The sequence below is a fragment of the Pipistrellus hanaki genome, assembly GCF_964339955.1.
Source record: "Pipistrellus hanaki genome assembly, chromosome: 4".
Classification (NCBI taxonomy): Eukaryota; Metazoa; Chordata; class Mammalia; order Chiroptera; family Vespertilionidae; genus Pipistrellus; species Pipistrellus hanaki.
In genome coordinates, this window is record NC_140506.1 from 56,614,241 (window position 1) to 56,640,345 (window position 26,105).

General features: G+C 33.7%; 1 protein-coding gene and 1 long non-coding RNA gene across 3 annotated transcripts in view; one reads left to right on the top strand and one right to left on the bottom strand.

Moving 5' to 3' along the window:
• The window catches only part of LOC311621218, a 29,957-nt gene extending 24,649 nt beyond the window's left edge, over positions 1 to 5,308 (top strand). The window contains exons 2-3 of the long non-coding RNA XR_014794800.1: positions 1,953 to 2,027; positions 5,267 to 5,308. This is a non-coding gene — a long non-coding RNA (uncharacterized lncRNA). The remainder of the gene's footprint in view (positions 1 to 1,952; positions 2,028 to 5,266) is intronic.
• The window catches only part of PJA2 (praja ring finger ubiquitin ligase 2), a 56,834-nt gene that overhangs the window by 17,955 nt on the left and 12,774 nt on the right, over positions 1 to 26,105 (bottom strand). For both annotated transcript variants that reach the window (XM_084881055.1, XM_084881054.1), the window contains exons 2-5: positions 21,231 to 21,348; positions 19,382 to 19,582; positions 16,644 to 17,694; positions 6,585 to 6,767 (exon numbers count right to left, since the gene is read on the bottom strand). In XM_084881055.1, the coding sequence (XP_084737181.1) occupies positions 6,585 to 6,767; positions 16,644 to 17,694; positions 19,382 to 19,582; positions 21,231 to 21,261 (1,466 nt within the window). In that variant the 5' untranslated portion in view covers positions 21,262 to 21,348. The remainder of the gene's footprint in view (positions 1 to 6,584; positions 6,768 to 16,643; positions 17,695 to 19,381; positions 19,583 to 21,230; positions 21,349 to 26,105) is intronic.

Sequence of the window (26,105 nt, forward strand, 5' to 3'; positions counted from 1 at the left end):
TGATGTTAATTTAACTTTAAATTAAAAAACACAAATCTCAAATGGACACTCATTACTTATTGACCAGCAACTAATATTCAGTGTTTACCTAATAACTTTGTTACAATGCTTTCTAAAAGCCTATTTCCCACCTCTTCTTCTTGCCTTAAACTTCACAACCTTCCTGTCCTAACCAATTCTCAACAACTAGTAACAATGAGAATACTGAAATCGCCTGAGAGACTCATCTTTATTCTCACCAGCAAATGTACAGACTCACCTACACTTATATAATACTACAATAGTTACAATAGAAGAGTCTCTGCTTCTAAAGGCCCTCATCTTGAAATCTGGATGGTAATCCCTATTATCTTTTCCAGGATTTCACCTTATCTTTCCTATAATTATCTGTTACTCTCCTCTGGAACGTTCTATAAGCAAACAATCATGCATCTTGTTTTTTGGGGAGTGGAGACAATGCTTTGCTTTCCTAGGCTCAACATCCACTTGTGGTTCTTTCTTTCTTTCTTTCTTTTCTTTTCTTTCTTTTCTTTTCTTTTTTTTTTTTTTAAATAACTGGATACAGTAACTGTCTCCACTTTCTCACCTTTAATTCTTGTTATTTTTTAACTCAAAAATATTTTTTTTTACCCAATGCAGAAAGTATATAATCTACTTAGGTCACAAAGCATATTATACTGAACACAAGAACACAAGAGGCCCGTAGCACTATATTCGTGTAAGAATAGGCCCCTGGCTTCGCTCCCAGCTGCCTAGGAACAGGCATGTCCCCACTTTCTGGCCACCCAGAGCCAACAAGTCCCCGCTCCCTGCTCCCGGGCCATCAAGAACCAGCAAGTTCTCACTTTTGTCTGAAGCACCACTCCAGTAGCTCCCTCCGCTGCCCCTCTTCCCCTCATACCAGGCTTTACTCCGTTCTGCACCTGAATACGCAAATTAACCTCCATCTTTGTTGGGTTAATTTGCATTCTCACTCTGATTGGCTGTGGGTGTAGCGGAGTGATGGTTAATTTGCATGTTTCTCTTTTATTAGGTAAGATATCCATTAACCCAACACCCAGACCAGGGAACTAGAATATTACCACTGACTATTACCACTTTTTACTCTATATATTGGCCTCAATTCCCTGAGAAAAGAACTATTTTGATGCTGCTATTGTCCTCTCATTGCCTTTTGAAAAAAGTTTTCACTATTTTTGTATACTTCAAGAAGATATTTACTTCTGCTTGTATTTAAGCTTTATGAAGTAAATTCCAGAAATTAGTTTTCACTCAGCACTGTCTCTCTTTGCATTTATCCATATTTATGCATGTAACTGTGGCTCATTCATTCCCATTGCTTCATAATACTCCATATGAATTCACCACTAATTTTCTCCTATTGATTAATATTTGGGTTAGATCCAGTTTTACGGCTTTCATGAAAAGTACTACAAAGAACATTCTTATATACAACTTCTGAGCCTTATGTGGAAGTTTCTCTAAGGTTTGTATCCAAAAGTGGAATAGATGGGTAGCCTACCATGCAAATGTTAGTTATTACATAACTTTGTTGAATTTGACCTACTTTGTACCTTAACAAGCAGTGTGTAAAAATTATTCATATCTTCCAAACCCGACATCAAATTTCTTGATTTTTGCTAATCTAATGGATTAGTAAAAAATGATACCTCCTTGTGATCTTAACATACAATCCTCTCTGTACTAAAGATCTAAGCATTTTTTGATACATGAGTATCAAAAGCATATTTTATTCACCATTAATATTTTCTCTTCAGTGAGTTATCTGCTCAAAAATTTGGTCACTTTGCAATTAGATTGTCAGTGTTTGTTTCTTTACTTATTTTTAGGAGTTCTTCATACATTCTGCACATGAAGATTTTATGTTCTAGAAATATAATATACTCTCCTAATTTTTTTTCTTGCCTTTACACTTCCTCTTCTTTTTATAGACAGCTTTCTACCCATTATTTTCCCATTATGCCATGCTAAGACCTCCAGCAACAATGGCTATGGAAATAGTGCTAGTAAGTACCCTGGTCTTGCTCTTATTTTAAGCAGGGATTTTTAAACTCTGCCTTACTGAAAATTATTTCTTTGTTTTACTAGAGACGTTTTATCAAATCAAGGAAATTCCCTTCTAGCCCTAGTTTCTGAATTTTTATCATGATGAGGAATTAAATATTAAGTGATTTATTTCCTCCTTCTAAAGAATCTATCATATGAATTTTCTCCTGTATTTTGCTATGTGGTGAATGACATTTATATTTATGTGAAACTACCTTTGCATTTCTGGAATAAATTCAGATTCATAATTGAGTTTTAAATTAATACATTTCCAAATTCCAATTACCTTTTAAAATAATACATTTCCAAATTCCAAATTCCAATAATTCTGTTTAAGATTTTAACGTATATTTTAATGAAAATAATACATAATTTTATTCACATACTCTTGGTATTAGGGTCTACTGACCTGATTAAAATGATTTGGAGAATTAATTTTTTTCTAGTCTTTTGAAGAGTAGAATGACATGATCATTAAAAGTTTAGTGATCTAAAGAGAATTTAGCTCTAAAACCATCTGGGTCAGTTGTTTTTCTCCATGGGAAGATATTAAACCATTGGTTACAAATTGTAATAGTTATAGTATTATCAGGCTTTATATTTCCTCCTGTGTTTTGATGAATTATATTTTTCTAGAAATTTGTCAATTTCTCCTAAGTTTTCAAATTTACTGGTACAAAGTATACCAGTATTCTTTTTAATATTCAATCTTTATTATATTTGTAGTGGTATCCACTTATTTCAGTCTTATTTATTTATGCCTTGTCCTTAATTTCTTTACTATCCAAATGTATTGTCCATCTTTCTTAATCTTTCAAAGTTTCAACTTCTGATTTCTTTAATCTCCGCTTTTATCTTTCCCAATTTTAATCTACATTTGTTTATTCTAACATTCCTTTTCTATTTTAAGTTAAATGCACAGCTCAATTTTCAGCTTTTATTCTTTTCTAATATAAGTATTTTTTAAATTTCCCTTTAAGTACTAATTTCATTGCATCCAACAAAATATGATTGGTGGTATTTTCATTATCACTGTCTTGTGAACATTTAAAATTTCTATTATTTCGTCTTTGTCCTCCCGATTATTTAAAAGAATGGATAATTGAATTTATTTCTAAGTTAACAGCATTGTGGTCAGAAAATATAGAGGGCAAGAAAATGACTCTTTGAAATGTGTTAATCTGTGCTTTGTAACCTAGTACAAGTTTGGTTTTTATATGTTTGTGTATTCCAAAGGATGCAGTGCTCATTAAACCATGCTTTAATGAGTTGTAAAAATATGCTAAAGATATATAAATTTTTTAGATCCATGAATTGTCAGTAAATGAGAAATGTATTTAAACATTTCCTGATAGTAAATTTATCAATATTCTCTAGTTTGGTCAAATTTTGACTTATTATAAGTCTATTTCATTAGGAGTAATCAAATTAAAATTGCTGCATTTTACTGGTAAATTGGACTTATTACATAATGACTCTCACTCTCCCCAATAATGCTTTTGTGTCTTTATGCCTTCTTTGCTAAAGTTAATATAACTACCATTTTCCATTAGTTAGTATTTGCCTGAAATATCATTTTCTACCCTTTTATTTTCTTTCTTTCTGTTTGCTTATGCTTTTGTAAACAGCATTTAACTTAAAGAAAACCAACTGATCTGAAGATTTTATAAGCAGGGAATAGGCAATTTATATTTACTGCAGGTCTTGTTTCTATATTCTATGTTTTTCATCTCTATTTTCTTCTGTTTTTATGCTTTTTTCTCCCTTTCTTTCCTTTTATTCGAATTGACTTTAAGTGTTCTTTTGCACAAGTTGATTCCTTTCTTTCCTCCTCTACAGGTTTCCAGTACATATATCTTATATTTACTCTTATAGTGGTTACCCTTAAAATTTTACCATACAAATTTAAACTATGTCAAAAGTTAACTTTCAACCCTCTCCCAAACAATACATTTCAACTCTGATCTTCTCCTTATCAATTTAAATATGATTTTCTCCAGTGTTTTACTGATAGTTCTTTACTTCTCACCTCCCATTTTAAAAAAATATATATATTTTATTGATTTCTTACAGAGAGGAAGAGAAAGGGATAGAGAGCTAGAAACATCGATGAGAGAGAAACATCGATCAGCTGCCTCCTGAACACCCCCTATTGGGGATGTGCCCGCTAACAATGTACACGCCCTTGACCAGAATCGAACCTGGGATCCTTCAGTCTGCAGGCCGACGCTCTATCCATTGAGCCAAACCAGTTTCAGCCTCACCTCCCACCTTTATTTTTTAAACAAATTAGTGAGTTTTATTATTTAGGATATTAATGCAAGGAGCCGATGACTTACAAATTTGTTTTTGTTTATACTAGGGGTGTCAAACTCAATCAGAGAAGGGGCCAAAATCTAAAATCCAGCCTAAATCGCGGGCCGAATGGTTTACTGAACAGTCATAAACTGACAATGTCATAAACTGACAGCGGAGTGCAGTGATGACAGCGCGGTGTGGGCCACATTGCAAGGCCTGGCGAGCTGGATTTGGCCCGCGGGCCTTGTGTTTGACACATGTGGAACTTTATACCCATATAATACTTATATTTAATTACAATCTGAGACATTTTCCTTAAACTTGAAAGTTAAATATCCAGTTGCCTACAGGCAATTTACACTGTCCAAATAACACTTCAAACTTCCAGAGTTCCTACTTTCCAGTTCTCTCCCCAGACTTCTCCATCTTAGTCAGTGACATTAGCATCTACCCAATACTCAAACCAAAACACCCAGCCATAATTGAATGATCCCTCCTTCATTTTACACCTAATTCATCCTTTTATTTATAACTCAAAAATATTCTCAAACCTCTTTTGTTTAGTTAATCCTCACTTATCATCCCCTAGTCCAAAGCCAAATTTACCACTTCCCCCTTTTTAACTTTAATCCCTTTCCAATTCAATCTCCATGAAACAGCTAGAGTGATCTTTTAAAAATGTGTGTCAGATCAATGACTTCTCCAGTTAAAATTCCACTGATCTCTGAATAAATCCCAGATGCTCTATGTCCTGCATAGTCTGGTTCCTGAGAACTTCATCTCCTTCACTTCAGTTACACTACCTTCATACATACAAAGCCCTTTCCTTTTCAATGCCTCTGCTCTGACTTTTGTTTCTGCCTAGGAAGCTCTTCCTCAACTGCTAGTTCTTATCTTTCAGATCCCAGCTCAAAAGTCATTCCTAAGTGCAGTCTCCCTGAAGGTAGGCCTCTATCATTTACTTTCTATAAATTAGTGTTTTATTTCCTTCAGACTAATCATCACAGTTTGTATTATGTTTGTATTTCTTATTATCTGTCTCTCCCACTATAATGTGAGCTTCACAAGTGTATCTTATTTGTCTAGTTCAGTGTTTCCCAAAGTGTGGTACACGTACCCCAGGGGTACGGGAAGAGTTTGGTGGGGGTACGCGTTGCACCGGAGTTTGGTGGGGATATGCACTGCACCGCGCTTAGCTGCGCCTAATTCTACATTCTCATCAGTATGAGGGGTTCTCAGTGTTACGAAAATTATAGAAGGGGTACACATATGTCAAAAGTTTGGGAAACAATGGTCTAGTTGACTGATATAATCCCAGGAACCAGCACAATGCTTAGCACATATTAAATGTTCAATAAATATCTGCTGAATGAATAGCTAATTACTACCACAAATTACATATGAAACAATAATATTAGTAAATTAAGTAATAGTGATTAAAGATGATAGAACATAAAATAAGGAAGAGCAAAAGATTCTACCTCAACCTACAAATGTGTCAAAACCAATTATATTTGTAAATTTCTTTCTTTACAGATTTTCTAATATTTTTTACTCCCAGGTTTTCTTACAGAATTAATCTCAAGCTGGAAATTTATACCTTTTGAGAAATACTAATTTTAATATTAGCTGAAAGATTTTTCCTAAGAAAACATATTCACCAAAATAGATCCCATGAGACTAAATATTAAAACCAACTAATTATCATAGAAGAAAATTAAAATTATCACAAAAATATTCCATCAAGGGTTGGTAAACTGCGGCCCATAGGTTATTTCTAGCCTGTCACTGATTTATATAAATAAAATCTTGTTGCAAGACAGCTATACCCATTCATTTACACACTGTCTATGACTACTTTACAGTATAAAGGTAGAACTGAAAATATTTGCTATTTAAGATTTCTCAGTATATAGCCACTGTATAGCAATTATAGCTCTAATTCACTCACACCTAATTCCATCAAAGTGATCTTTTCAATCACCAAGTTTTATTTAGTAAAGCAAAGTAGAAACATATACTGTATTATAATAGAAGGTACTAAAATTGCCTGTATTTTCAATTTGGCTGTCCTCTGTAACATACCAAAACCATAATGAAAAAAATCAGTAGGACCTACTGGTCCTACACAGGGCTTGTAAATGTATCTAATAACATACCCAACATCTGAATGTGATATATAGCATTCTTAAAACAATACATCTCATTGTTAAACATACCCTTCCTGAAGAGATAATTCTTGGTTTTCTTCAGGACTACTGCTATCACTGTGTAGTCCAGGTTCATTTTCATCTTTTCCTGGTAGAGTCTCCCAACTTTCATCACTTGAAGAGTGATCTTTTTCTGTACCAGAAAATCGATGAGGCAAAGAAGCAGACCATTCTCCATCACTGCACTCTGAACTGGAAATTTAGAACAGAAAGAAAATTGTATGTGCATTTATCATTTGGAGTGTTAACCAGGCATCATGGTATATAGAGTAGACTACTGATGTCACACACGTTTCATCCGTTGCTAATTTTTAAAATGAATAAATAAATATATTCAGCAGAATGTAACTTTTTTTAAATCTTCACTTGAGGACATGCTGAGAAGAAGGGGAGGGGAGGGGAGAGGAGAAAGAGCAAGAGTGAGTTAGTGAGTGAGAGAAAGAAAAAGAGAGAGAGAGAGACAGAGAGAGAGAGAGAAAGAGAGAGAGAGAGAGAGGGAGAGAGAGAGAAACCGAAACCTAGGGCCTATGCCCTGACGGAGAATCGAACCAGAAACCTTTTGGTGCAAGGGATGATGCTCCAACCAAGTCACTCTAGTTGGGGAGAATGTAACTTTTTCAAGTGAATGTAGCAAATGGCAAGGCAAGTTATGGAATTATTAATTTATTAGTTTCTTCACGGAATTAAGTAATTCCATGGTGCAAAAATATAGTTTCTTCATATTTAGACATATTTTTAAGTAAAAATTTAAACTTAACTTGGTAATTATAAATAAAATGCTACATAAAATAATGATTTATTACTTATATAACCTGGCCTGATTAAAACAACTGTCTAAACATAATGACAAAATGATGAAATGTCTTCTGTGAATAAATTTCGACTATTATCATGTTTTTCCTTCCTTTTTCACAGACTTTAAAATGAAGACACATTTAAATTCATATAAAATAGCACTGACAAATCTTTAGTGAAGTTCTTTGGTAGGACTATGAATCCAAAATATATTTCAATTCAAGAGAATATTTAAGTAAGAAACTAAGACATATATGATAAGGAGTTAACAAAGAACCTCGGAAAATTATTTTATTGGTAATATTTAACTCTGGTCAATCTGGTTACACTTAAACTACTTTTAAAAGCTCCAGTCATACTACCAAAGGCAAAAATATTACTTACTGCCGAAACCGGTTTGGCTCAATGGATAGAGCGTCGGCTTGGGGACTCAAAGGTCCCAGATTCGATTCCGGTCAAGGGCATATTTCCATTTGGGGGTGTGCAAGAGGCAGCTGATCGATGACTCTCTCTCATCGATGTTTCTAACTCTCTATCTCTCTCCCTTCCTCTCTGTACAAAATCAATAAATATATTACTTACTGATGTTAAAAAGAAAAAATGTCCCTTCCAACCATCTCAACCATTGTGGTCAAGAATCTCTTAAAGAATTCCTTTTGTGCAATGACTTTTGAGAAATCCATTTTAGTTCATGTTTTTGAAAGGAAGTAATAACTGATAAGAAATTGTCTTTTCTTTACGATGACAGTATATTTTTAATATCTAGACTAGTTAGTGAGATCCTCCTTCTGTAGGTAGATGAACCCAAGAGATCAAAATGCTATGAACAAAGAACAGCACTAATCTGAGCTCTGAGAAGTTAGAAGTAAAATCAGCACCCAATTTCCCATAGACAGTGGGCAGCAGGGCACAGCCATTCTGGTGAAGGAATGCAATGCAGCTCTAGGATAGCAAGTAAAAGGCAATAAATGCAAATAAAATGCCTGTAAAATTTTCTGTGACCCAAAGAATAATCTAAGATCAAGTAAATCATTTCTAAACTTGCATCAATATCAAAATCTACCAGAAAACAGATTTAAAGGAGCTTAAATTTCCTTGACTATAAAGCTCAATTCAAAGCTAAATTATCAATTCCAAATTTGAGAATATTTAGGTAAGATTTCTATATTAATTAGTGGTAATTTTTTTACATACTAAAAGAAATACCTCAGTTTAGACATTTTACTCAGAGTATGATCCTGTTCTGAAAGGTTAACACATGGAACTTCTGAACTTATCTAGATTAATGAAATAACAAAGTATCTACAAATTTTAATACAAAAAGAATGTTATCAATAGTCAATATATTTAAGAAGCCCTGCTGCCTTTTAAAAAATGGTCTGTCCCTCCCAGCTGCTCTGTCTCCTTCCTGGCCTCCACTTCTTTCCTGGGACTCCGGCCCCTGCCTGCCTCTGTATTGGTGTTGACTTCAGCTTGGCTCACACCAGCCTTCACCAAAACAGGATGATTCTCCTTCAGGTTCCAGATTAAATGTCCCCTCCGTTTAACTGACCATCTCCCTCACATCGGTCACCATGACATAGACCATGGCCCCTTGCCCTCTCAGTCATGACACAGCCCCATCCTTGAACGATGCCTGGTACAGAGCCCACCAAGTGACTAAGTGACCAGGATGACCTGTGGTTCTCCGGCACCTCCTCACACCCTGCCCAGTCCACCACGAGTCACCCACGGGGCTTCAAATAAAGTTTAATAAATAAAACAGCAAGAGATTCAAGGCAAAAAAAAAAAAAAAGTTCTGTGAGTTAAATAAATGAATGTTATTTTTTTTTTACATGTTTATATTTCACTTTGTCTCTTAATTACCAAACCCTAAAATATTTACTATCTGGCCCTTTAAGAAAAAGTCTGCAGACCACTGGCCTATACCATTATTACTCATTTACATAACCCTCACTTCAAAGATAATTTTAAAATAACAATCCCTGGCCTATCATACTAAGCTTTCATAATCACTAACTGCCCACTAATCCATTTTTAGATTTCACATTCCTTTTCAAGTTATATTTTAAAAATAAAATTCACCTACCAGATAAGTCCCTTTCTGGAGTCAACCTGCTTGCATTTTAATCCATCACTTATTAGCTGTGAAAAAGTTACTTAACCTCTCTGTGCCTTTATCACTTCACATGCTAGGTAAATATAATAGCGTCTAATATTTCACTGAGTTCATGTGATGAGTAAATGAGTTAATACATATTAAATGTTCTAACAGTGCCTCCTAAATAAGCCACCAATAACTGTTAGCAAATCTTTTTTTTAAACATTTTTTATTCAAGCAATATTCATAAAATTCCAAATTTGATGACTTAGCTATACTTTTTATTCCCATTAAAATAAATATCTCTCTATATAAAAACCTAAGCAACCAAATCAACCAGTTGCTATGATGCACAGTGACCACCAGGAGGCAGATGCTCAACACAGGAGCTGCCCCCTGGTGGTCAGTGTGCTCCCACAGTGGGAGTACCACTCAGCTGATGGATGGGTGCCAGGCACAGGGCTCACAGCTAGCAAGCCCAGTTGCGAGCCTCTCCTACCTCCGTGGCAGTGCTATCAGCAGCGGCTGGCAGGCACAGCAGGGCTGGGATGAGCTGGAGCAGCGCACATGGTGCCCAGCCTGGGCTCGAGCTCCTCCCCAGTCACCTGCCACTTCACACACTACTACATCCCTTGGGAATGTCAGACTGCTGGTTTTGGGGATCGGGCCGAAACCAGCAGTCTGACATCCTCTGAGAGGGTCCTGGATTGCAAGAGGCGCAGGCCAGGCTGAGGGGCCCCACCAGTGCACGAATTCGTGCACTGGGACTCTAGTATGATAAAAATTAGTAACACTTGTCTGTGTACTACTTATTATATTTCACCCAGTTTGGAAAAGTCTGGACTATATAAAAAAGGTTGAAACTTTAAATAGCATATGATTTTCTACAATCTGATGCCAGTTACCAGTACATTGTTATATCCAACTGTTTTGTTCTATGAATACTTTCAGATACTGTCCTTGAAATATGAACTTTCACCACAAGCATTTCTCCCACCATCAAGAATGTCTTCACAATCACTTCATCTTTTTCCCCTTTCAGGCCCAGATCATTCTTTTGTTCTTAGTTAACTCATGGGCTAGACCTTTCGTCTATTTAGTCAAACTCAATACAGCATAGCTACCTCTTTAATAATGCATCGAGAGGTATTATTTTATAAGTATAAAATCACAGCTTCTTTATTAATGACCAAAAAAGTATCTGAAGAGGTAAGTCTGAATAGGAAGCATTTGTAAACTAAGACTGTGCAACTGCATGGTTTTAAAACTTTTAGCAATATCAAATTTATTTCAAAAGGGCCAAGAATTAATCCTCTTTAAAAGTATGTTCCAGAAATTAATACAAATTTGTGATATAAATGGTATAAAGTAGTGCATGAACAATTTCATATAAATATTTCATATTAATATTTCATTCTGAACATTATGACAAATTTCAAACTTAATGTCTATTATTAACTTAAAAGTCCAAATTGGCTCAGACAGAGCTAGTCAGAGGAGACTATGTAACTCTGATAATGATTTTTTTTTTTGTACTATAAAAAGAAATAACAAAAAAGAAAACAAAGACCCTACTACAATTTCCTTACCGAAGAAACAAAATACTATATTTCAGTATTTTATATCAGGTGAAAATTCCATCTATGACAGCCTCTTTTTACCCCTGGTAGTGGAATGCCACATTGCTAAACACAAGCTTTGAAGTAAGACAGATTTAGGTTAGGATCCTGGCTCAGTACTAATAATGCAAACTCAGGAATTTAACTTCCCTAAACTCACTATTCCTCATCTGTAAAATGAGAATATTAATATTTAATTTTCAGGGCTATAGTAATGTTTAAATGAATAGTAGATAAAATGGTTAGCACAATTTTTGGAAAAAGGCAAACATTTAATAAAGGTGGCAGTTACTTTCTTCATTATATAAGCTGTTTGCATAGACCTTTCTTGGATTTCCAATCAGCACACCACCATTTTCCTCTTTTCTATACCTAAGAAAGTCTATATCCTCTGGTTTGTCTTACTAAATGGTAATATCAGCCACACGAGGCTCAGGTAACCAGGGCTGGCCGAGGCTTGCGCTATCAGCAGTGACAGCAGCAGAGGTGTGATGGGGCGTCGCCTTCCCCTGATCGCTGGGTGTCTCCTGCCCCTGAGGGCTCCTAGACTGTAAGAGGGGGCAGGCCAGGCTTAGGGATTGCCCCCTCCGGCTCTGGTGCATGAATTTTCATGCACCAGGACTCTAGTTCTAATATAAAGAAGAACAAGAAAGTTCATAGTTAACTATTTCAGTATCTATAAGAAAGCAGGAGACAAAGTTATCTACTAAAGAGTGACAGGAGTGCATGAAACTAAAAGCAAAAAGATTAAGAATTTAAAAATAAGTTTTCAAAGAGAGTAAGCAACAGAACAAATAGGATATGAAATAATTATGGATTAGAGGACCATTTGTTCTTGATTATAAAGACACTTAAGTTTAACATTTAAATTCTCAAAATTAAATTAAGTACCAGTTTAATTTTCATATGCTCTAGTATTGTCTCCCATTAACATTTAGAGCTATATGAAAAAGCAGAGCACTGCCAAAACCGGTTTGGCTCAGTGGTAGAGCGTCAGTCTGCGGACTGAAAAGTCCCAGGTTCGATTCTGGTCAAGGGCATGTACGTTGGTTGCGGGCATATCCCCGATAGGGGGTGTGCAAGAGGCAGCTGGTCCATGTTTCTCTCTCATCGACGTTTCTAGCTCTCTATCTCTCTCCCTTCCTCTCTGTAAAAAATCAATAAATTAAAAAAAAAAAAAAAAAAGCAGAGCACTATAACTTATTAGAATGTTATGCTTTTTACACATTCAGTTGTGACCCAAAAAACTTTTCACATATGGGATGAAATTATCTGATTTCTAAACAAATAATTTATGTATAAATCATTTAGATAAGTTTAGATAATTTTGTTACCTGATTTTTGAGAAAGGATCAAAAAAACTTTATTGAAAATACTCTGGATGGAAACTGTGTTAAAGCATATAATTTTTTGCATTTTCAAAGATAGTATACTAAACATAATCTAAACAGTCTAGGACATTTAACATTTAACCATGTTGAAATATATATATATATATATATATATATATATATATATATATATATATATGTTGTTTAAATATACAAGCTTGCTTAATTTAGTAAATAAGGCCCCAAATCATTATCTTTTTTTGAATTGTACCTGCTTTTTAGAACTTTCTGGTTCTTTCCCTCAATATCAGAATATTATAATCTGTAAGCCCCCCCCACCCTGCTCAAGCATACCTGTAGAACAAAGCTGTTTATCCTTATGAACTTGGAAACAAGATGAAAGGGTATGCTAAAATGTTAGAGTGTGTGTTTTAAGACCTTTGTCTTGGCTGCTCATAGATGTTTTGTTTGTCACAATACAGGAAGATCATAAGAGCTCTTTCTTCATGGCCCTAACCTAACTTATATAGAAGAGGAAAGGAGCTTAATTTAGGCTCATGATAATTACCCGTACATCTTGTCTTCTTCATAAGATTGGTGAATACCAAGGAAACAAGGATCATGATTATTTGCATTTACAGAGTAGCCATAACAAAGTCTGACACTTACTTAGGAGGATTTCAATAAATATTTTTTTTAATATATCAAATTGAAAGAAACTAAGTAGCTAATACTCTTTTTATTCTTCTAACGTCACCAACAAAAAAAGCTGTCACAATATTTTTGTCTGAAATAAGTTTTTTACTTTTTAAGCAAGGATAAGTAGGGACAGAAAAACTGTGAAAGAAACCTCAAGTGCTATAAGAAATGGTTAGGAGAACAGTTAGGCCCAAGGTTAAAATGTACTAACACGACTAAAAGGTCCTTTTAAACTCAAGATCTTTCCTCAACAGTTATTAAAGTTCTCAGGGTGTTTTTCAAAAGAGAAGGATATTAACCTTAGCTCTTTGGACTAATTCCAAGCCTGGTAATTATATGCTGCCTATTAAAATTCCCCTTACAGTTCTAATTTAATAAGGTGGTGCTCAGTTCCTGTCAAACAGCTCAGAGCAATGCTACTAGCTGCAGTGCTTCTTAGATTGTAATGTTTCAGATGTGATTAAGTGATCATTTAGAATTTTTCAGGGAAGAAAAGGGTCATGCATTCATTAAAATGCCTTTCCACTGATAAAGAATATATACACTATATGCTTCTAAAGTGGCTAAAATTTCTGTATCTATATATATCACAGTAAATTTGTTATGCTCTTGATAAGGGAGTTTAATTTGTAATTGTTATAATACAAACATAAAATATTTTTCAAGTACATCATCTATACATTTTACAAAGCAGTGAAAACTTAAAAAAAAAAAAAATTCACGCAGATTCAAAGCAGAAGCTATTTGTACTTTCCTTCTCAAAACACTTATGGTAGAGTGACTATGTTCCCCATTTCTCCAACCTGCAAATATCAGAACTGAGCAGGACTACCGTAAAACATCAGGTAGATGAACAATTGGCAAAATAAAAATAAATAGGAGTTACAACTATTAAATTTCAACCTTTATCTCACACCATATTAAAAGGCATCTGGCAACTGTGATCCTTTGCAGGGAGCAAGGGCAGAGGAACTGGAAACAGTCTGATAAAAATAGAATTCCTCATTAAAATTGTAGTGACTACTGAAATGAAGCCCTAAAACATATCTTAAGATTTATAGATGAAAATATAAGTAGAATCCTAACTAGAACCATTACACTTATTCTGTGGTGAATCTTTAAAAAAAAAAAAAAAATCATGTTTCTGCCATTTCTATGTGTTTTTTAAAAGTGCTCCAGTTACTTTTATCATTTAAGCACACCCAACTACAGGTTCTGTAAGTCAATATATTATTAAAAAGTTGATTTAAAAAAAAGTTTCTATTAAATATAAGTACTTTTCTCAACTGTATAATCTGTTTGTAAAAAAAAAAAAAAAAAAAAATCTATTGCCCTGACCAGTTTGGCTCAGTGAATAGAGCATTGGCCTGCAGACTGAAGGGTCCCAGGTTCGATTCCAGTCAAGGGCATGTACCTTGGTTGCAGGCACATCCCCAGTAAGAGGTGTGTAGGAGGCAGCTGATCGATGTTTTTCGCTCATCGATGTTTCTAATTCTCTATCCCTCTCCCTTCCTCTCTGTAAAAAAAAATAAATAAAAATATATTTTTAAAAAATCTATTATTGTTCAGATTAATGACATTTCACTTAAGGGAAAAATTATAAATACATATGCTAATACAACATCCTATAACTATTAAAAAGCCCAGAATTATTCTAAACAAAGAAAACACTTCCTTTAATAAAAAGAATCAATTTAAAAGCCAAGAGTCAAGAAAACTATGTTCTCTCTTTAAGTTGCGAACAGCATAAAAATTTCAACTTCATTAAATGACATAATGCCTGACTATTAAAAGAGGTTTTTATTTTTTATTAGAGTGTCCACAATGGAGAGGGCATAGCCAAATTAAATGACTTTCTTCAATAGCAAAAAATGTAATGGGGAAAAAAGTGCAACACCCTTATATTTCAAAAGATAAATTATCTAAGACTAAGTTGTTTTATTTTTTAATAGTAACTTCAAGGTAAATACATTTAACAATCCAATCCAAATGTCTTAGGAATAAATATGTTTTGTTATTTAGATTCCTGCCTCTCCCCACTCCCCGCTTTCTTGAGATTTAGAACATTACCTAAATTCCCAGTGGGTCTAAGCCAGCACCCAATAATTAAGCACTCATATTACTGCAACAAAATTTATAAATACTTGAACAAAGGACTCATTTTAGTTCAGACCCAGATCTGCTGTCAAGTAAGTTAACATCAGGTCAGGTTTTGCTGCCAACATCCATTTTTAGAACTTTGTGGATTTTGGATAAAAGATTGTGGACCTAAACTGGAAAAATAGAAATGTCAGACAAAAGTTTTTAACTATCTCTACCCTTAACTTAAAAAATAGTAGGTTACAAAAATATAGTCTATTAAGCCTTAAAGTTTACAAACTTTCATGATGGTATAGATGTTATATTTCAACTGTTCCTACAAGTTAGTTAATTGACATGGTATTTTATTAATTTTGTTATATGTTACAAAATACATAAAGTATGTTCATATTCTAAAGGATGTCTTCCTTTGTTGCATCTTCTAGTTAAAAATATAATTATTTCCACAAGCTAATAAAATCTTGGAATTGCTTTGTAATTGATCATAGTTGGGGTTTCAACTACCTTAAAAGGACATTTGGACTCTGGGATAACAACAGTCAGCAAGTGGACAAAGAAATTCTCCATTTCTCTTTCTGTTGTCTTATATTTTGGAAAAATAGAAAAGTATGTAACAGGGATCAGAATGCTTATTTAAGAAAAGTTATGACCCCAGCCAGCTTGGTGCAGTGGATAGAGCATCAGCCTGCGGACTGAAAGGTCCCAGGTATGATTCAGGTCAAGGATACACACCTCAGTTGCAGCCTCAATCTCTGGTCCCAATCTGGGCAGCAACCATGAGTCTCTCTCACACCAATGTATCGCTCTCCCTCTCTCTCCCTTTCACTCTCTCTAAAAACCAATGGAAAAATATCCTCCAGTGAGACTGGCTTACCACAGAATTTTTAAACTACGATAAATGTTCACATTGAATTTCACTGAGATACAAAGAATTAAGTTAGTATCTATTCCTTTGTAATAATAATCACCTGGATATAATTTCTGTGAACTCCTGAAACATCTCAAAGACAGTTTCTATAAAAAACTAACCACTACTTTGCATGTATGGTTAGCACTTAGTAAATAAGAATATTTGAACCTGTCCAGTATAGCCCAGTGGTTGAGCACTGACCTACAAACTAGATGGTCACAGTTCGATTCCTCGTCAGGGCACATGCCCAGATTGTGGGCTCAAACCCTAGTGGGGGTCATGTAGGAGGCAGCTGATCAATTATTCTCTCTCATCACTGATATTTCTATCTCTTTCTCCCTCTCCCTTTCTCTATGAAATAAAAAAAATATTTTTTTAAAGAATATTTGATATGTTAAAATATCTACATAATTCCCTGAGATGTCAGAGAGCACATCCATCAAACACCATGGCAGTAGAAAGAAACCACTTCGTTCACTACACAGTCTAACAAAGTACTGAATAAAACCTTACCTGTCTTCATCTTTGTCATACAGCTGGTAATAATCTCCACAGCTATTCCAAAAGGTGTTATTCAGAACTCCTTGCCTTCCTGCTGTGGCTCCACTTTCTGATGTTATTTGGTTATTTTCTGTTTCACTCTGTGTAACTCGTGCCATAGGTAGATCCAAGAACATACAATCATGTTCTCCATCGTAGTCATCACATTTTATCAAGAGGTCATTTGAGCCATTTTCCTCAACTTCCAAAGCCTCCCTCCACCTCTGCACACTTCTTTGTTTAGCCTCATGCCTATTAATACCTAATTCTTGGTTCACCTGGCTTGAACTTACCAATTTTCTAACTTTAGGCCTCACTACCTGTTCAGGAGAACTTCCCTGCTTGTTGTCCCTCTCCCTGGTATTTTGTTCACTGCAAATATGCCCTTGAGCACAGGCTGTATCTTCAGTTGAATTCTCTCTCTTTCTCTCCTGGCTAGTATTAATTTGTTCTTTCTTTCTAATAACTTCCTCTTCAGAAGATGACCTCAGAAATTCCTGGTTGGTTTGACTGACAATGTCACCAGTAGAACTTTTCACTAAAGGCGCTGAATCAAACTCTTCAAACTCATCTTGTACTTCACAGTTAAAAGTGGGAACTGGTGGTAAAAGACCTGTATTTGCCTCTACCTCTCCATTTTCCAACTCAAATATTGTGTTGCCCAAAGCTTCCTGATGTCTACCACCTTCCACAACTTCTGAAGAAGGCTGAAGACGGTCATTATCCTCCTTTCCATGTCTGCCATCTGGATCATTAGAGTCAGTATGAACCAAGGCAATTCCATTTTGGACACTTGAGGCATTACAGGTTCCTGGAGTATGTTCTCCCTCAGAGTTATTATGAAGATCTGTACTGCTTCCTAAGGTCTCCCTGCCTTCCCCACTAAGTTGTACTGCAGCAAAGGATGGACTGCTCTCAATGGTCTGATTCAATGCTGTATCACAAATGGGAATTTCTGTTTCACTTTTTTCAGATAAAGGATTGTTGGATAAAGAAGACTGAACTTGATCCAATGGAATGGAACCTTTGTAGAGAACAAAAGAAAACATATTTGGAGGGATTAATTTAGATAAAATTTGATTTCATAATGGCTATTTTAAGTAAAAATCATACCAATTATTACCTCTTTGAGATTATAAGAGAATTTCTCTGACAGGCGCTTCTATGTACCCTTATTTAACTGGGAGGGCAGAATGGTTATCCTATGAGTAAATTTATGCCACTGTGTGGTAAATCAGTATCATCTCACTTACATATCTTTTGCAGATTTTTCCACCTAAGTCCTAATACCTAAAACATTCTGTAAAATACATTAAAAGCAGAGGCTAATGAAAGACCAAACAATAAAAGGCATAAGTGAAGTCTGCCCTCCCAGTTCTTGGGGTGTGCAATTCAAACTTAACTTCTTCTATTACATACAGGTGTAAACACACACACACACACACACACACACACACACACACACACACACACAAAACAAAACAAAACAAAAAACAAAAACAAACAAAAAAAAACTTCACAAGTACTGAGGATAGATAAAAGATCAGATTACATATAGAACAGAAATGAGACTCTATTGTGTTTGATGTCAATTCAGAAGATATCTCAGTCTCTGATACATAATATCAGCTTTCTATCCCAAAAGTAGACTGTTGTAATATACCTATAATGAGTTAACTTCAGATATGTTACAGCTATGAATGAAAAACAACGAAAAAGACAATGTTGATTCTATTTGCCACAGATTGTCAGAATCTTGATACAAGAATAAAATCATATCAAGTCTATAAATTACTTTAGCATGAGTATCTTTTATCACTACTAATTGAATAATAAAAATGAAGACATGAAATTTATTGGAACAAAAATTTATAAATTACAAACAACTGAAGATCAATCTTGTCATACCACCAAAAGGCTTCTTTTATAGAATGACCTTACATAATAATTCAGATTCTTATATATAAACTAGAGACCTGATGCACAATATTCGTGCAAGAGTAGTCCTTCCTTCCCCCAGCTGCTGACACCGATTTCCCTCTGGCACCCAGAACCTGGCTTCCCTCACAGCCCCGGCTTTGTCCAGAAGGTGATCTAATTACCATATTATGCTTTTAATATTATAGATGACAATAAAAATAATGCAGAATTACCAAGTTTGTTCAGAACAAGAGAAAGATGGCATTCTAGTCCAAAATCATATATTTTAATACATGAATATCTGCAAAATACCTTTCAAACCACTGAATGGTTAAATTTTAATTGACTAAGAATTACTTGGCATTTATGTTTTATAAAATGATTTTTTTTTTAATCAAATGAGCCAAGCTACACTGATTTAAGAGACAATTTTAAAAAACAAAATTTAAACTTAATATGCAGGGAAAAATATACTCAGTTAACATTTTAAAAATGTATTTGATTAAAATATGATTTCCTCTGATTGAAGGATGTGACAATGTAATCACTGATATGAAAGTGTAGTTATATTTTAATCATTGGCCACATTCTATTTTCTTCTATGTATAAATATTAATATTAATTTAATAAAATTTTAAATTAATTAAAAATTTCAGAATAGAATTTCTTCACAGAAATGTACAGCATTTTTACTCACAGACACACATAAAACCCACTCCACAATTTTAAATATCACAAGATTAATTTCTTCAGGCTTATTAATAGTTTTTAAACAATTCTGTGGTACATACCTGAGGAATTTTCCTTTGGAACATCATCTAGTTCCAACACTTCATAGTCATCACCAGCTCGACCTAAGCTTCTTTCATGCCTTGTCATACAAGGTTTAAAACTGACATAGGCATGTCTTCTTCCGTATCTCCTGCCTGTGATTGTCTGATATCCTCCTGCTGGTTTGGGCCAGGCAGCCTTGTTGGATTCTTGATCCATTGCTGAAAAGCAGAGTTAAAAATAAGAGTCACAGAAATGACTTTCATAATGGTGACTGGTGGGGATACTGTTTGAACATATATGCTAATAAACATCAAGTGTACCTTATTTTTTGTGTGTGTAAATTAAGTTTCATTTATTTACTAGTAAGCAATTAAAGAGTGTCAACCAATTTCTAAAAATTACTTATATTGAAATCTTAATGCTTATATAACAACCTTGCAATATAGATTTAAAAAATAAAACAAAATAAAAATAAAATAATCAACCAGTATTTTAATATGCAAGCAGTTCTCATTTTCTCAAGTAGTACCTTATTAATATATACTATGTTATAAAAGTTATGTGGCCTCTTTACCCACAAAAATATCTTTTGAAGTTTGGTTCCTTTAAGTTATTTATACTACTACAGTACAAAAGCTCATTAAGGATTGTAAAATGATTCTCCAAATTATCTCAGTAAAGTACCTTACATATAAGTGCTCAATACATATCTGTTGATTTCATTACTAGCACATGATATGATGATGGTTTCAATTACATCACGAGGAATACTGTCAAAGGTGACAGGTAACTTCTTTAAACAGTATCTATAATGCCAAAAGAACCAACTGGACCCACAAAAAATAAGTCCAAAAAGTTAGGGCCAGGTAAAATTCTCTAAAAGAAAATATGATGAGCCAAGTTAAATACATGCTACCCCACCTTTAAAATTACCATTGGTATACAATATGGTAAGCAAAACCACCAACATTTGAATAACTTGAATACTAAGTTTGATGATTGAGAAATATATTAGAGTAATAAACAGTAGCATCTTTTACTAAATATGACATTATTTTATATGTATTAAGTGTAAGTTTACTTAGTCAATTAGATTTTATGTATACAATGCAGGAACTAAACAAAATATTATCCCACAGTATATGGGATAGTCAATAAATATGACAGTTACATATTTTTATTGCATTAAAATAAGAAATATAATTGCTTCCAAGCATGAAAGAAAACCAAACATCTGCCGAGACCAGTTTGGCTCAATGGATAGAGCGTCAGCTTGGGGACTGAAAGGTCCCGGGTTCAATTCCGGTCAAGGGCATGTACACTGGTTGCGGGCACATCCCCAGTAGGGGGTGAGCAGGAGGCAGCTGATCGATGATTCTCTCTCATCGATGTTTCTAACTCTCTACCCCTCTTTCTTCCTCTCTGTAAAAAATCAATAAAATATATATTTAAAAAAAAAAAAAAGAAAGAAAACCAAACATGTACTTATAAAATACAATAGCAAGTATTACATTATGTTATTTAATCCCCTCAACAACCTAATGAGGTAAATACTGTAGTTTATTTTAAAGATAAAAAAATTTAAGGTTAAAATTAAGTATTTAAGTAGTTTGCTCCATAATACAATAATATGAATCCACAACCAGTGCCCTTAATAATAACTCCAAAGAAATAGTCTCCAAAGTGGAAAGTACAAATGAATTTTTCTAATAAAAAATTAGAAATGCAGCTTTTAAATATTTAACATATGGAGGAAAACTGGCCTTAAGTATGACCATAATCACACGTTATGTATGACACTGAGGTATCTGGAGGGAAAAATATAAGTCCTCAATGTAAAGAAATTGACAGACACACCCCGCTTACCTGCTGGCTCTTTTTCAGTAAACTGTGACATGTATAGCAGTTTTTGTGCGCCCAGGTCAATGGAATTTTGGATGTGACTTAGTTTTAACTCACACAATTAATAAGCTGCAGAAGATTCCTACAAAGAAACAATGGATTAAACAAAATAACAATACAATACAATACATAGTGCGGATCTTTTAAGTTAAATGTTTTTGTTTTCTACAGATAAATACCCCAAATTGTAATTGCTGGGCCATATGGTAATTATCTTCCTAATTTTCTGAGGAACTTCCATGCTTCCTACAGTGGCTGTACTATTTACATTTCTACCAATAGTACACAAGGATTCTCTTTTCTCCACATCCTCCCCAACACTTGTTACTTCTTGTCTATTTCACAATAACCATTCTAACAGGTGTGAGTTGGTATCTCATTGTGCTTTCATATGCATTTTTCTGACAATTAGTAATGTTGAGCATCTTTTCATGTACCTGTTGGGCATCTGTATGTCTTCTTTGAAAAGATGTCTAGTCATATCCTCTGCCCACTTTCAAATCTGATTTTTTTTTTGTTATACTGGGCTATAAAATTCTTTATACATTTTGGATATTAAACCCTTATCACATACCACTGAGTTGCAAATATTTTTCCAATTCAGTAAACTGACTAGAAATAACTCACTCTCAAGAATTATATGAATGCATAATTAAAAAAAAATTGTTATTGAATTTAGTGGGGTGACATTGGTTAATAAAATTATATAGGTTTTAGGTACCAAACAAGTAAAACAATTTTTAAAAGATCTATTCTAGAAATAGGTATGTTAGTTGAGAAACAATACAATTTGTCCTTCTATTTAAAAGGAAAGTCTTGATTACTCTTATAAGCCCATTATATTCTTTAATATTTAGCTTTACATGTCTCAAAATATCCTAAAAATGTTTCTCAAAATTCCTTTTAAAACAAACTTCTATAATTATCTAGCCTACATTTCCTTTTAGTAAAAGAATTCTTTTGTCACAGAATTTTGATAATTATTATATTTGAGCTATAAATTCAGAAACATAAACTTCATGACAAAATGAATTTGTAATAATGACAAATGCTACTAGAAAGCTTTCATATATATATATGTATATATATATATATATATATATATATATAGAGAGAGAGAGAGAGAGAGAGAGAGAGAGAGAGAGAGAGGAACCAATTATACTTCAACTTAACCTACAAACATTATTTCATCTATTTTCAGTTGCTAAAGCAAAGTAAATATTCCAAGAGATTAATAAGCATCTATTTTGAATAACAATTTAAGCAATTTAAGCTTGTACTTAAATTCTTCTCACTTTTACATACTTTTAAATCTACCTCTGGATTTTTCATATCTTCTAGCCACAAGCACAAGTGGTTGCTTGTACATATACAAAACTACAAAATAATCAAGTAGATGTAATTAGTAGATATACAATAACTAAGGGCTGAAGTGATAATATTCTTATACATAACTATAAACAACTGGGGACATTACTAAAATTAGTTACAGGAAGTCTCAATCATTAGATTTTTAAGTTATAGACTGCTACATAAGAAAACTTACAGAATGTGACTATCAAATTCTTCAGTCAGACAACTGTAAAAGTTATAATTAAATCAGAGAGAGAAAACTTAAAGTACAAATGTTAACCTTCTGAGATGAAATGGGTTTGCTACCTCTGGTAACACTCATAGGTATTCTGATAAAAAGCTAACCTTGCTTAAATACTATTCTTCTCTGAAAACTACTGTAAACTATTATAAAAGAGGAACAATAAACTCAGCATTGATATAGTGCAAATTACATTAAAAACATGTGAAACATAAAATAAATGTAATCAGGAACAGATATTTGGATAATCCCCAAAGTTTATACAAAAATATCCAAAAAATGAATTTCCAATTTGTTATGGTGACGCTTTTATTTCACCAAATGTTTTTAAGTTATGCTGTTTAAAAAATGTTATAAAATACTGCTTTAAAAAATCTACCTACAGAGAGAAATCTGTAAAGAAAGAATTGAATGAACATATACGCAATACACTGACAATTAACTTTTTCTATGGCTTAATGGAAGTAAAATTGGCTAGGGAAGAAAAAAAATTTTAAGTGTAGTCAAAAATAATTGAGATAAAAGATAAAGTCCCAATCCATTAAAAAAGATGAAGAGTATTCCTCAAATTTCTCTTTCATTTAGGTTAAAAAATATTAAGATTCAGATGTAGCACAAATAAAAAGGCCCAACCTCCTTTGAGATACACAAGTCAAATTAGTGCAGCATAAGGCAGCAGCAGAGATTTACTTCCACATCTAAGCCAGGAAAACAAAAAACAAAGGTATAGGAAAATAGAAAAATAGAAAAATTCAATGTTGCAATTACATTTAATAGTAAAAGTAAAAAAAAGTGCTCAAAATAAATTAAATCTGATATTGATGCAGTTAAATTTGTGCTATCAAAAAAAGGCATATTTGAGTGTGGAGGAGATTGGGAGATTTAAAAAAAGGCATAATGTTGAAACAAGATAATGTGTATTCAGAGTTTTTTGTACTCTAGAAATTTGTTTGGAAATTTTCATGGTAAAACTTTTAAAATATTTCCTTTTCTTTGCACTCATTTGTTGAAGAATTAGTTATTTACAATAATGAAGTACAAAACTCTTAAGCACACATTGTAGTTCAATTAATTTTTAAACACATATACATATGAATTAATACTACTAGTTCAAGATATTAAACACTACCATCACTTCAGAAGATTTTCATTTGCCCCTTCTAAGTAATTAACTCCTACCAACACAGAGGCAACCATTTTCCTGGCTTCTATTACCCCAAATTATTTTTTTTCTATTTTAAACTTCATATAAGTGGAATCATACAGTATAAATTCATTTGTGGCTACCTACTTTTGCTCAACAAAATATTTCTGAGGTTCACTGCTTCAGATACATCCTTGTAGATGGTTTTTATGTTTTACCTTTCTGGGTACATACAAACTGGACTCACAATATAGAGCTATATTTAGCTATAACAGCTACTGTTAGTTTTCCAAAATGGCTGAAACAGTTTATATTCCCACCAGCAAAATAGAAGAGCACCAGTTGTTTCACATCCTTGGCAACACTTGTATTGTCAGTCTCTAATTTGGGCCATTCTGGTAGGGGTGTGATGGTTCTGCATTGTGACATTTCCCTGATAAGTAATAATGTAGAGCACCTTAACCTATGCATATTGGCCTCTTAGACATCTTCCTTTGTGATATCTTCCTTCAAAATATGCTTACTTTGCATATTTTAAAAATTGGGTTGTTTGTGCCTTTTCCTTTTTGATTTGTAACAGTTACTTACACAAGTGCTCCATAAGATTTATTTATTATGAATAAATTCTTGCAGTACCGGTATATTGCTTGCTTTTTCTTTCTCAATGGTGTATTGATAAATATAAATTCTTAATATTATGTGTTCTAACTTATTAATTTGTGCTCTAACAAATTTTGCCTACTCCAAAGTCAAGATATCCTCTTTGATTTTCTGCTAGAAGCTGGATAATTTTAGCTTATACACATAGATACATTATCTAACTCAAATGAACTTTTAAATATGTTCTTTTTTTAATACAGATATCCAGTTTACCTAATAGTTGATTAAAAATAAATGCTTTCTCTTAACTTCAGTGAAGCTTTTGTCATAAACCAAGAAACTAGATATGTGAGGCCTACAGGAAGAGGTCAATGCACTTGACTAGTCAGTTATTGCATGTTTTAAAAATTCCTGAGGCACATCAGTGTGCCACTGCACACAGTTTGAAAACTGTTGTTCTAATACAAAATGACTTAATTAATATTACTTCATAATAAGTTTTGACATCTGAGACATTTACATTTTTTATATAAACTTCGGAATCCATTTAACCAATAAAAAATTCTGGGATTTCTACTGACACTATAGCTCAATTTTGGGGAAATTGATATTTTACCAATACTGAGTTTCCTACTACATAAAGATGGAATATTTCTCCATTTATTTAAGTATTTTAAAATGTCTCAGCACTGCTTTGAAATTTTCAGTGTAAAAAATTCTGCCCAAGCCGAAACCGGTTTGTCTCAGTGGATAGAGTGTCGGCCTGAGGACTGAAAGGTCCCAGGTTCGATTCCGGTCAAGGGCATGTACCTTGGTTGCAGGCACATCCCCAGTAGGGGGTGTGCTGGAGGCAGCTGATTGATGTTTCTAACTATCTCTCTTCCTTCCTCTCAGTAAAAAGTCAATAATAATAATAAAAAAATTCTGCCCAAATTTTATTAATTTATTTTTAGGTATCTTACATATTTTGATGCTATTCTAAATGTACTTTTCTAATTTTATTTCACATTATTTTGGTTGTGTTAGAATAAAAAATAGCGATTAGACTTGAATATTCCCTGAACAGACAAAACCAGTTTAGTCATACAAACAAAGCTTAATTTAGCTTATTTTATCAGGCTAAATTGACCTGGGTCATTTTTATGATAGCCCTGACTTACAATTTATCAACTTTACGATGGGGTGAAATTAATATGAACTCAGTAGAAACTTTACTTCAAATTTTGATCCTTTCCGAGTCTAGCTATGTGATACTCTCTTGTGATGCTGGGCAGGGGTAGAGAGTTGCACCTCCCAGTCAGACACATGATCGCCAGGATAACAACCAATATTTTACAATGTACTCTGTTGCATTTCTTGGAGATATGGCATTCAATAAATGACATGATATATTCAACAATAGGCTTTGTTAGACGAGTTTGCCTAACTGTAGGCTACTGTAACTGTTCTGAGCACATTTAAGATAAGCTAGATTAAGCAATGATGTTTGGTAGGCTAGATG